At 45.5% G+C, this 13,061-nt stretch overlaps 1 protein-coding gene across 11 annotated transcripts in view; it reads right to left on the reverse strand.

Moving 5' to 3' along the window:
- The window catches only part of Cacna1d (calcium voltage-gated channel subunit alpha1 D), a 462,187-nt gene that overhangs the window by 152,274 nt on the left and 296,852 nt on the right, over nt 1-13,061 (reverse strand). For all 11 annotated transcript variants that reach the window (XM_076544143.1, XM_076544146.1, XM_076544141.1 and 8 more), the window contains one exon: nt 508-647. In XM_076544143.1, coding sequence (XP_076400258.1) covers nt 508-647 — 140 coding nt within the window. The remainder of the gene's footprint in view (nt 1-507; nt 648-13,061) is intronic.

Consider the following 13,061-nt stretch of genomic DNA (forward strand, 5'->3'; position numbering starts at 1 on the left):
GTATTCAGACGCTTGTTTTGTTATTTAAAGTGGGAAAGTGGCATGCCAGAGTTTCTCCCACAAGTCAGCATAAAAGCATAATAGCTTAGCTCAAGGGATATTAAACAGCCAAGTACCTCATTGCTAAGAAGGCTTTATTACATGATACCCATGTTTTTAACTAGCAGGGTGCTAGGTTTTAGGAGCTGTATTCACTTGACACCACCCACCAGCAGGGCAGGTCTATTTGTGGAGATTCAAGGCCCTGTGAGGTGAATCATCTCTCATTAGCAGCTGAGACTTCCTCCAACAGTGTGTTACTGACTTCCCCAACCACAGCACCAGTCATGAGAGATCTTCACAGCTGACTCTGCCCAGGGACTGACAGCAGATCTGTCACCATTGAAAACACTCCCGAAAGGACCTGGCGCCATCTCTGGCATAAGAACAGCCATCTTCCCCAAGAAGGCTATGTACCCTTTACCTGCCAGCCCACACCTCCATTTTCCCAAAGCCAGAGGGACTTACCCTACTATTACTATAACAAAATCCAGTAAATTCCATCCATTCCTAACATAAGCGTTAGGGTGCAGCAACAATCCATATGCTATAATCTTCAGAAATGTCTCCACTGTAAAAATAATCAGGAAGGCATATTCTACTTTTTCCTGTAAAGAGAGACAAATGCACCAAGGTTGAAAGGAGGATGAAAAAAGGAGACAGTGATTAGAACCAACAGCTCAGAAACACAAGCATTTCCCTCTACAATTTTATCACAGGAACTGGGACCACTACCCTGCACCTGGGCTGGGAAAGCATTTTGATTTTAATGCTGAATTTCTCATAAGCAGCTAAGTGTTAAGGCCTATCTATCGTTCCAGGCTGCATTATTGCATTCTGCCACCTGCCTTAATGCGTGTGCAATGAGTCTTCCTAGGCTGTAACAGGCGTGGTTTCTATCTGCACACATTTGCCCAACGCAGTACGTTTCCCTCGAGATTTCCAGAACAGGCCCAGAAAAGCACAAGGATGAAAGAAATATCCCAACAATGGCTTTGAACAGAACGCCCTCTGGGAAAAAAAAATGAAGACGTAATGGACTTAACCCTTATTTCTTCTCGGGTTTTCTTATGACATCTCAAGTTCAAGCCAGTTTTGTCACTGTGTGCCAAGGTGACCTTGGACAAGCACCTATTCTACTCAAGATCTGACTGCCCTCACCCACAGGGTGAAAGGCAGTGAACTCAGATGCTCAGGACACTGCCTAGTGACTGGCTGGCACCACTGATGGACCCCCAAGCAATCTCCCAGGTACAGCTCTGCCTCCCTCTCAGCACCCATGGCTGCTCCCATCTGACTTCCACATACCTCTGTAGCATTGCCTGATGGCTAGAACCTCTGCGACTCCAACCCACATGACTTCACAAGCAGAAAAGGATGCCTTAATCAACAGGTCTAAACACGGAGGCCTCCTTCTATAAATGTTTTCTTTATACAGCCCCAATTTTGATAGAAACCCAGATGGACAGGGCCATGTGTAACCCAGCAACATTTTCCGACTTCAATCTACTCAACAAAACAAAAAATCATCTAAGGAGAACTCTTCTCTGTGGGCTCTATTTCCTCTGCTACTATGACCCTTAGGAGTCCCATTCCTTAGGATCATGGACTGTGCTCATCATGATGCCTAGAACAGGAGGCTACAACAAATTTGGCTCAGGAAACAGTGAGCTCTTCCTCCACATGTCAGACACCACAGAAGGAGCCAAGGACTCGAAAAATATCCCAACTCCGGTCCCACTCTTGAAAACTTTGGTTTGGTGGAGGACACGGGAGTTTCAGGCATGTACAGAGAGAACCTCTAAAATCACAGGAGTTAGTGGGAGAGTACTTCTCCATCTGTGCGGAAGCCAGCGGCCTCAGACACAGCTCTTACGTCGTCCTTTCTTTCCCCCCGATCGCACAGGAGAAGGCAGACACGGCTGTTCCACGTGACTACTATTGCAGACGTGTATTTATAAATGCTAATTTATGCCTTTTAAAAGAAATCCTTCTGCATAAGAACTTATTTTGGAAATCATCTTTTAAGATATTCATATCAGGATGATTCCTACAGGCCTGCCTTCCTAAAAACGTTACATATCTATACACTTATGCATGCATTTGCTTGCAGTAGCTGCGGCACTCTTCTGCATTTCAATGCAAATGTCTGAGCTGCCCGCTAGGCTGCAGGCCTTTGCTGCCAGACAGCTGGCTCCCGTCTCTGGTTGCCCCAGGACAGAAGTTTCTCATGGCTTGTCCACCAACATCTTCTCTCTGGGCCACCAGGGCAATCGCCAGCTGCGGCCTATACATCAGGACAGTGCCTACCCTTCTGACTCCTCGTCTGTTATGTAAAAGTCAATTGATCAGCTTTGCCTTGTCTAACCCTAGATCATTCTTGGCTCTGAATGTCCTCCTGCCCACATGTGAGTGTGTGTGTGTGTGTGTGTGTGTGTGTGTGTGTGTGTGTGCATACACACATGTGTACACATATATGTGGAGGTCAGTGGAAAACAAGCAAGCATCAATTCTCTCCTTCCACCATGTGGGTTCAGGGAAATGAATTCAGGTCATGAGGTTTGGCAATAAGCATCCCCACTCACTGAGCTACCTAGTCAGCCTTGGCTTGTATCATTTCTAAACATGCCCTCCAGTGCTCTCTGGATCCCTGGAACATCATCACATCAGTCTAAGAAACTCTCATTTGATGTTTATGATGTGAAAGCCCTAACTCATATCCATTTCCCACCCATTTGTAACTTCTGATCCTTCAAGCAGATTAAATTCTCAGCTGGCTCATCCTGTGTAACCATCCCTCAACCTTCTGGTCATCCTTCCCACTCCTGCCCCTTACTTCCCTCACACAGTCAGATACTCTGGGCTAAGCAGCCCTGAAGATGCCCGAGAGCAGCCCATGTACCACTGCCACCACAGGCCACACGTGGACCTACAGACTACTGCTCTGTCTGCAACCCAGACTCCCGATCCTCTCCCTGCCACATCCTAGGTGGATGTCCTCCTAGCAGACACAGCACACAACCTCCCACTCACAATACAATCAATACAGTGAGGGTCAGGGCTGGACTCCGCACTGGGAGGTGTGGAGAGATCCAGGAAGGAACATGGACTCTGAAAGCACAAAGAGAAGCATTCTGTGACTATAACCAGAGGCCCCGATCTCTGAAAATACCCACCTGCTGTACTCAGAGCTGTCCCGACCACCAAATGTACATCGTCAATATGTTCTCAAGACTACTAGTTCTAAGAGAACGAGCTAATCTAAAAACAGCACACTGGCTTGACTATTCCGCTTCCCTTTCATCCTCCCTGCTTTATTTACTAGGCCAGACAGGAAAGAAGTTTTGGCTGCCATGCCATCAATATTCATAGCAGTTATATCCCTACGTCAAGACAGTACCATACTTCAGAGCAGAAAAACAAGACAGAGAACAGAGAGTACACCTACCAAATGCACTTGTTTTTCCCTCTGCCTTTTATTTGTAAGTAATTGTGCCACAATAATAGGAGGGCCATTAGTGTAACTGAATAGTTGAGGGGCTTTTTTATATTCCTCCCTTCCTCTCCTCATCCTCTTTTTTTTAAAGATGTTGGCTCCTCTTTCCAAAATCTTTAGTGGATTACTTGATGAAACAAGTTGGGAGAAACAGAAGCTTGCTATAATATGGCTCTTTGTTACAGAGATTCTGCCAAACACCAAATGAACAAGCACAGCATGGTAGACCAGTTGGCCTATAAGCCAGTGGTATCCAATCTTACAATCTGACACTACAAAAGACCCCTGAGAGACAAGAGTACCTCTACATTGAACAGACTGAGTATTATTATTATTATTATTATTATTGTTGTTGTTGTTGCAAAACAAAAATCGAGGAAGTGTAACAATTGCCTGCTTCAAAAGGATTGCTCATTTGAAGGAAGAAAGTGGATTTGAAAAGGAAGGTAAGAAGAAAGCCAGACAACATGGAACAGAGTCTGGAGGCAGAGAGTCAGGTGAGCTCCAGCAGAGCAGAGACAGATGAGAGCACTGTGGATGGAGCCACAGCAAGGAGAAGCTGGGAAGCTGGGAAAGGACAGATGAGAAACCCCTAGAGTTGAGATGAGATAACTCTTCTCTACAAAGTCTGGGCCAAGGCTGCATCAGAAAAGTGACCCCCACCACCTAAACAGGAAGGCTGCATGATTCCAACCCCCTCTATATGCCAAGTACAGCAAGACCTAGATGGCTCAGTCATGCCCAGCAGAGGTTTCTTCTCTTCAGCAGGAGGTCTTGAGTGGGTAGTGCCAGTCAAACTGCCCTTTAGAAAGACATCGTCTAGCCGGGCAGTGGTGGCGCACGCCTTTAATCCCAGCACTCGGGAGGCAGAGGCAGGCGGAACTCTATGTGTTCGAGGCCAGCCTGGTCTACCGAGCGAGATCCAAGACAGTCACCAAAACTACACAGAGAAACCCTGTCTTGAAAAAGGAGAAGGAGGAGGAAGAGGAGGAGGAAAGACATCACCTAAAACCTCTCTACATAAGACCTGAGTCTCCCATGAGACTTTAAACTATCAGAGAAATAAAGGCTCAAATCTGGGTTTTTTTGTTTTGTTTTAGTATGGGGGTGAGGGTTTCTCGTGGGTGCATGTGTGCATAGATGTACATAAACATGCACACACATGTGGAGAACAGATATCAACCTCAAGTGTCCTTCTTCCTCAAGAGCTAGCCACCTTGTTTTCTGGTTCCCTGGAGCACAGCAGCTGGCCTTGCTAGCCAGGGAGCACCGGAGATCCAGCTCTCTGCCCACCCAGGCCTGGGATCACAAGTGCACAGCTACATGCCCAGAGTCTTCAACGGGTTCTGGGGCTCAGCCTCAGGTCTCAGCAAGCACCTTATCCACCAGCCATTTCCCCAGCCCTCAAATCTGATTCTGGAACCCGGCTTATCATCTTAAACAGCAGATTTTTAACAGTAGGACAGTCTCTAAGTCAATCATTTCTGAACTAATTTCCAGTCTCTAAGCTACTTAATCTGTAGGAAACCAAACCCATCAGCTAGCAGGAACTGGGAGATTCCAGAATAGTTGGTCGTCCCCCCCCCCCCTCCGCCCCAGGATCCTTTTGCAGTGTGCTGTGGCATCAGCATTCATCCATCTGTCTGCCTGTCCATCCACCCATCCACGAGTGCATCCATCTGTCCATCTAGCCTGGGCTGGTTCCTCCTTAGCAGAGCTTACCATCTAACCTCAGAGGCCCAGGTGGCTGACAGAACTCTAAAGAGTCTAACACAGGCCAGTAGCATTCACCCCTTGGCTTCGCTCATCCACCCACGTGGCCCTTGTCTTTGAAAGGTTTCCCTGGCTTGTGAGAAGCTGTCCCACACATCTTTGTGTGCCCAGCAGGTGCCCTTGCAGCTCTCAGCTCCCTGTTTTCAAGGATCATTCCTTTCTGCCTTTGTAACTCTAGCACCTACCACCACACACAGCATGCATAAAATACTCACAGGTGCTACTAGAAAACAGTGAAGGAAAAAGGAGGAGAATAAAGTAATCCAACCAGACATAAAGAAAACTATAAAAACATAACAATTTGTGATCCTAGAATATGTATCAACAAGGAAAAAAAGGTATCCAAGTTATTATAAATTCTTCCTAGAGCAAGTCTGGAGAAAAGCAGTCAAATTGCTGAAATAAAGGTGGCTTTCATCTTATCTCGTGATGGTTTGAATGTAGTCAGACTTTCTTTGGACTGCCTGCTCCCAAACAATGACACAGAAACTTCTTATTGATTATGAAAGCTTGGCCTTAGTTTAGGTTTGTTCCCAACGAGCAATTAAAACTTAAATTAACCAGTTTATATTAATCTATATTATACCACAGGGCAGGATCTATATCCTCCAAACTGTGCATCTGGTCCCCTATGTCTCACTGGCAAATTTCTCATGCCAGATTCTTACCCCCACTCCCACCCCCACCCCCAGTTCCTCTCTCTCCCCGGAAGTCCCACCTATTCTCGCCTACCTACCTATTGGCCATTCTGCTCTTTATTAAACCAATCAGAAGGTGCCTTGGCAGAGACACATCTTCACAGTGTACAAAAAGATTGTCCCACAACAGGTTTGAATAAGAATGACCCCTTAGGCTCATACGTTTAAATGCTTAATCAGCCAGGAGTGGCACTATTTGAAAGGATTAGAAGGATTAAGAGGTTGTTGGAAGAGGTATCACAGGAGGGGCTTTGAGGTTTTAAAGGCCCACACCAGGTTCAGTGTCTCTCTCTCTCTCTCTGACTATGGATCAGGATGTAGCCCTCAGCTACTTCTCCAGCACCTGCCTGTATGCTGCCATGATACCCACCATGATGATAATGGATTAGACCTCTGAATATATAAGCAAACCCCAAATTAAATGCTTTCTCTGATAAGAATTGCTTGGTCATGATGTCTTTCACAGCAATAGAACAGTTGACTAAGAAATACCTCAAATTCCATCCTATCTACAGCCCAGGGGTAAAGCCATCCTTGCATCTCCACCTTATAGTTAGTCTCTCCAATTTTTTCAATTCCCATCTATGAGAACCCTCTACTATGCACCATGGGCAGCCTAGACACATGCGTGTGTGTACACACACACACACACACACACACACACACACACACACACACACACGTTGTCCTGCTTGCTTTCCATTGCCCAACCTGCTCTCCTGACCTCAATGTTCTTGCCACCAAATATGAAAACGTCCCTCTTCAGAGTGTTGCTACAGTGTCATGATACAGGGATTAAAAACAAGTCCTGCATTGATTGGGGAGAAAAAGCACAGAGCATACAGCTATTGTATCTGTTTTCTCCTAGCCTGGGCTCAGCCACTGATTCATTCCATGAATGACCTTGGGCCACAGTGAAACAATTCCACATCTGTTCCCTTTTTCTATCTTTCCACTCCATTTTTTCAACAGATAAATTCTACCTATCCTTCAAGCCTCGACTTAAATAATACTTCCTCAGCAAAGCCTTTATTGACTTCCCAGACAAAACTGGAGTTCATTGACATATCCTATCAACACCTGTTAAATTCATACTCCTAATTCATTAAAAAGTTACCTCTCTACTAGAGATTACAATAATAAACCTACACATTTACAGCCAACTGACCTTTGACAGAGGTGTCAACAACACACAATGGAGACAGGACAGTGTCTGCAACAGATGGTCCTGTAAAACTGGGCATCCTTAGGCAGAGGACGGAAACAGACTCTGTCTTACAGCACACACATAACCAAGCAAAATGGATCAAAGACCTAAACATTAAGATATTAACGGAAAGTACTAGAAGAAAGCAGAGTAAATCTTCTTTTTGTTTGATCTGAGCCAAGACTTTTTGAATAGGACCCCAAAACCAAAGAGTTTTGGAATTGCAAATGGAATTGCACCAAACTGAATAGCTTGTGCACAGAAAAGAAAAACATCAATAGAATAACAGACGACTTATAGAATGAAAGGAAACATTTGCAAACCATACAACTGAAAAGGGCTAGTATCCAAAACACAGGAGGAACTTAATTTATCAGCAAGAATACAATATTTTTAAAAATTTCCCCAAAGGATATGAATATACAGTTAAAAAAAAAGACAGAATGACCAATAATCATCTGGAAAAATATTCAAATCACTAATTATTATGGAAATATAAGTTAAATATAAAGTAAAAGTACTAGAAGAAAGAGAGTAAATTTTCTTTATGTTTGATCTGAGCCAAGACTATTTTGGATATGACCCCAAAAGCATAGGCAACAAAAGCAAAAATTATATAAATGGAATTTCACCAAACTGAATAGTACTTCATACCTGATGGCAATGGTTATCACACAAAAGTCAAGATATTAAGTGCTAGTGAATGTGGAGAAAGGGAGTCCCTGTACGCAGCAGACTACAAACTAGTGTAGCCATTTGCACAAGAGGATGAGATCCCACCGAGATTTTAAAATGGAATTACTGTTTGCTACAACAATTCCACAAGAGGGAAATGACCAAAGGAAATGAAATCAGAATGTGGAGGAGACGCGGGTGCTCTCTGGAGCGTGGGTCATGCTCTCTGCAGCACTGTACATGGAGAGCTAACCTAAGTGTCCATCGGGGATGTGCAGATAAAGGAAAGGTGTTTCCCTTGAAGAGAGAAAAACTCTTCAAAGAAGGAAATTTTTGCAACACATGGGTGAACCTGGAGGATACTGTGTTCAGTGAAATAAGCTACGCACGGAAAGACAAACACACACTCACAACCTCACCTATATGTGGCATCTAAAAAAGGTCAAAGATGTAAGGAGAGAATAGTGGTTGGAGGGAAGCTGGATTTCAGTTAGAAGGGGGAAGCTTGGGATATCATTGTATAACAGTATGAGTAACAACCAAGTATAATATGGTAGGAAATTGCTAAGAGAAGATTCTGATGTTCTCACCATAAAAAAGTATGTAGGTAAATATGGGTATGTTTATTAGCTTAATTTCCCCATTCTATAATGTATCTATACATCTATAATGTATCTATACACTAAAACATGTTACAGCATAAATATGTATAGTATTTTTCAATCTAAAACAACTTTTAAAAATGACTTCTCTAATGTTGTCACTCTCAAAAATTGACCATGCCTATAGGGCCTGGGGGCATTTTTACTTCATGCACCATTGGATTCCCAAGGCAGATCACATTACTAGACATCCAATATCTGTAAGTGGATAATAAGTGGGCTAGACACTCAATATCTATAAGAGAATAAGTGGGCAGAACCACATATTTTGACTAACTTGGATTATATAACCCTTCCTACTGATATGGTCTACAGTACCAGACCCCTTTGGTTTTGCCTAATTACAGGGAAACTTGCATTTGGGTGCAGCCACTTGCCCTCTATCTGTGTCTTGTGGTGGGGCCAGGGTACTAGGCTGTTGATGTTCAAAAGAGTATGTACAAATGGTGGTAGGTGTCCTCAGAGTCAGGGACATAGGGCATGAGGACGGGAGAAAGGGGCCAAGGCATGATAGGTGACAGCGTCTGGCCTCCCTTTCTATATGTAAAAAGAGCAAACAATTAGATGGCCTCTTCATTCACCCAGCATGCAAGGCAAAGCCCAAACACGGGCTTCACCAGGAGCCTCTGGTAGGTCCCAGAGACCCTCAAAGACAGCCATTCTGGGGTAGCAAGAACCGAAAGCAGCTGCTATTTCTCCGGGTGGCTGGGTCACCCGAGGTCACAGTGCACATGTGGGCTGAGTATGCTGAGACAATCCCACTGACTGTCACACAGTTCTCAAGAGGTGACCCCAGGGAGCCACTGGCTGCTCTCGCTCTGTCTTGATAAACCAGTGCAAACCCTAGTAAATGCTAGTGGGTGAAGCACAGGCAGGTGGCCTCTGCTCCAAACGAGATGGCTGCAGGGAAAGCTAATTTGGTTCCCTGTAGTTGCCAATGAAGTATGCACTTAGAGGCCCCCTATGGCAGTTTAATGGCACATTCACATGGAAAAAAAGGCTCGAATAGTCAGTGTGTCCTTGCTTTTTCTCATTTTTTTGTTTGAAAGTACAAATTTTACATGACATTTCTGTCCCCCAAGTCCAATCCTGGTGTCATCCTGTGTATTTACCCCTCCTGATTCTCAGTTCCTTCACCTGGAAAACAGGAATAAGACATAACATGCCTGTTATGTCTAGCCAAGTTACAGTGAAAATCCAGCTAGGTAAAGCAGTGGGAGCTTTGCAAACCGTGGCCTGGTCAAATGCTGCCCTGAAGAAGGGCAGAGGTGAGGAGATGCCCCTGCCTATGGGGGTGTGTATGGATGCAGTCTTTACAAAAGCCTCTGTAATTCTGGAATTTTTCTCCTGAGATCTCATGGCAGTCCAGAGACCTTGTATCCACCAGGTGGGGGAGAACCCTGCCTAGGTAGTTGTCCCTAATGTGTCCAGAAATGATAAGTGAAGAAGCTAGCAGGGTAGCCCCAAAGACATCTGGTCTCTGAGCAGAAGGGTGTCTCAGAGCCAGGAGCAGAGGTTGATGGAACACTCCCCTGGATCGTCAGCAGAGAGCAGTCAGTTCAGATGCAGTGGGTTCTTAGGGTCCCTGCCATCCAGCAAACTCCTGGATGACAGCACTCTACCCATTCTCCAGGAACAACTGCATCCCTAGCTCTGATTCCAAGAACTACAGGAGCTGGCCTGGACACTGGGCAGCTAGCTCAGAGCAGGTGAAGGTCCCACCCACACCAGCCAGGTTCAGTCAACACTAACCCTGGGATTTGCACTTCGGCAATAGTTAAGAAGTGTGAAGCTGAGATAAAAGCCAAGGAAGGTTCAGACAAAAAGTGGGGGACAGAGTGAGTCAGACACACAAATTCAGATGGAAGAAGCCACTGGTCCCCGTTGCCAATTTTAAGCCCTGGATCAAGGGGAGCCTGAAGTCACAAACCTCCTGACATTCTTCAGCTATTAAAACCAGTTGGGGTTGACCTGTGGTCAAATGCACATGGAAAAACCCTAGCTACATACAAAGACTGCCAGTCATGACTCATTTACCAAGAAAAGACTCCACTGCAAGCACCTTCTGCCGCATAGGATCAATGAAGGGTCCCTCCACAGAAGACCTACAGGCTCTGCCAGCCACTATCTCTAGGAGAGCAAGCACACAGGCAAAGCTTTTAAATTCACTATTTCAGCACTCAGGCCATGTACTGCTTCTCACTTGTCGTGTTTCCCATCTGATGACTGGGGAGGGAAGGACTCTGGGTTCCTTTGGTTGTGGATACAGTCACAGCTGATAGCTTCCCTCTTCCTTACCCAGGCCCTCAAAGGCTCTGCCCAACCATCCAGACCCCGTTTTGACTTAAGTCAGCAACACTTACTGGGTATCTGCTCCATATCGGGTTGATCCACATATGGCTAAGATACTGTCTACATCCTCCAGAATGATGGCAGATGCACATACAAAAACCTCAAAGCCCATCAGAATGGCAATCAAGCTACAGGAACTCTTCCTGGGAGGCTCTGGTAAGGAAGTAGTGGGTGGAAAACTCAGGAAAACTTCTTTGAAAGCACAAGACTAGAGTCCACTGAAATCCTCCACCTGCACACCAAGCGCCTCCACAACCAGATGAACTCTACAGACGAATAGCCTGTCTCAGCCCCCACGGGAATGGTCCCTCACCTAGCGGCCTCTTCTCTCACCTCTATGAGTCCTGCTGCTTCAGCCTTCTGACTCCCATGATGCCCTGCACAGGTGACATGCTCCTTGATCATCTAGTCTTTGTAACTCTCTTCCCTAAGTCTCATGCTGACTCCCTGGGCTGTCTGTGGAGATCATGGCATGGGACAATTTGAAATGCCTACCATTTTAAAGAAGTCTTGACACAGTTGTTATACACAACACAAATCAAACCTTACAACATGTCTACCTCCTTTGCCAAACAGAAATCAGCAAACATTTCAAAATGACAGGAATCGGTATGGTTAAAAATCAAGCATTTTCATTTCAACAAGAAAGTCATTCCTTTTCCCCATTAACAGAACTAGAGAAAAGCTTTTCAATTCGTCTATGGTTAAATTCACCACTTTCTGAATTTAAAATGGCATCTCATTCAATTTCCTTGATATCCATTCATATTCCTTTAACCAGCCACACACCCCAGGATACAGAAGCTAAAGTTACGACTTTCCTGTCTCTTATGGTATCAATTATCCAAGACAGAGCAAGGAAGGCTGGGACAAGATTATGGTTTACATGTCACTTGCAAAGTCCACAGACTGAGTTATTCCTGGCGCTCAGCAGCATCGACCGAGGAGACTTTGCAGATGCCTCCCTCTTTTGTTTTGGCTGCTGCCATGCCATCCAGACTGAGGAGGACCTAGAAACTCTGGGGCCGGGGGAGCCATGGCCACAGCAGGATCAAAAGCACCACAAGCACCTACGAGGCTGGAAGATGAGATGCGGGAGGCACAAGTCACCACAGGATCCACTCCGACAAGGTAACCTGGGAAAGTTGGGATGAGGCATTACCACTTAACGAGGAAGCAGAGCTTCTGCCAGCCTGGATAAACTGTGGACACTGGTCAGCGAGCAGACATGTAAGTCTGCTGCAAAACAAACAAGGAGACACAAGACCACAGCTGCTCCTGTCGTCGACGTGGCGCGAACAGGCTACTAAAAGTCCTGAGAAGGGAAAGTCCCTGAGCAGCAGCCTGTCGTGTGAAGGCCAAATGCTTCAGCCGAAGAGGCGGAAAAAGTTTAAGGGTGCTGGAGGTGCCTGTGTCCTGGTGGCTTGAAGTCACTCAGGGAGGTTCATTATATGGTAACATTTTCCAGGTGAAGAAAAAAAATCCACCATCAACCAAGAACAACAAACATGCCCTCTGCTTTGAAGAGCCCAGAGTACACCTTCCTGGTGGAAAACCCACTGCCCCTACACTGTCTTCATGCCTGCCGCCTCTTCCCCAGATGGACAGAGTGCTATCTAAGTTACTTTTCCATTGCTGGGACAAAACACCACAGCCAAAGCAAGTTGTAAAAGATCATTTACTTTTGGTGCTCACAGTTCCAGAAGGTTAGAGTCTATGACCATCATGGCAGGGAACATGGCAACAGGCGGGCCGGCATGGCACTTGATGCAGTAGCTGAGGGCTCTCATCTTGATCCACAAGCAGGAGGCAAAGAGGGAGCTAAGTGGGAATGGCATGGGCTTTTGAAACCTCAAAGCTCAGCCCCAGTGACACACCTCCTCCAACAAGGCCACACCTCCTAATCCTTCCCAAACAGTTCCACCAACTAGGGACCAAATATTTAAATACAGGAGCCTATGGGGGCCATTCTCATTCAAACCACCACAATCGTTCTACCTAAATCACACCAGAATGATCTCAGTGAACCAAGAACCAGGAGGTTAGGAGTAGCTGTCTTGTCTCCAACTAGGGCTTTAAGTTGTGACCACAGATAGGGAAGCTTAATTGAATGTGAAAGTCACAAAAAACTTGCCAACGGTATAAAGTCTGTAAACATG

Source organism: Peromyscus maniculatus, chromosome 9 (genome assembly GCF_049852395.1).
Source record: "Peromyscus maniculatus bairdii isolate BWxNUB_F1_BW_parent chromosome 9, HU_Pman_BW_mat_3.1, whole genome shotgun sequence".
NCBI lineage: Eukaryota > Metazoa > Chordata > Mammalia > Rodentia > Cricetidae > Peromyscus > Peromyscus maniculatus.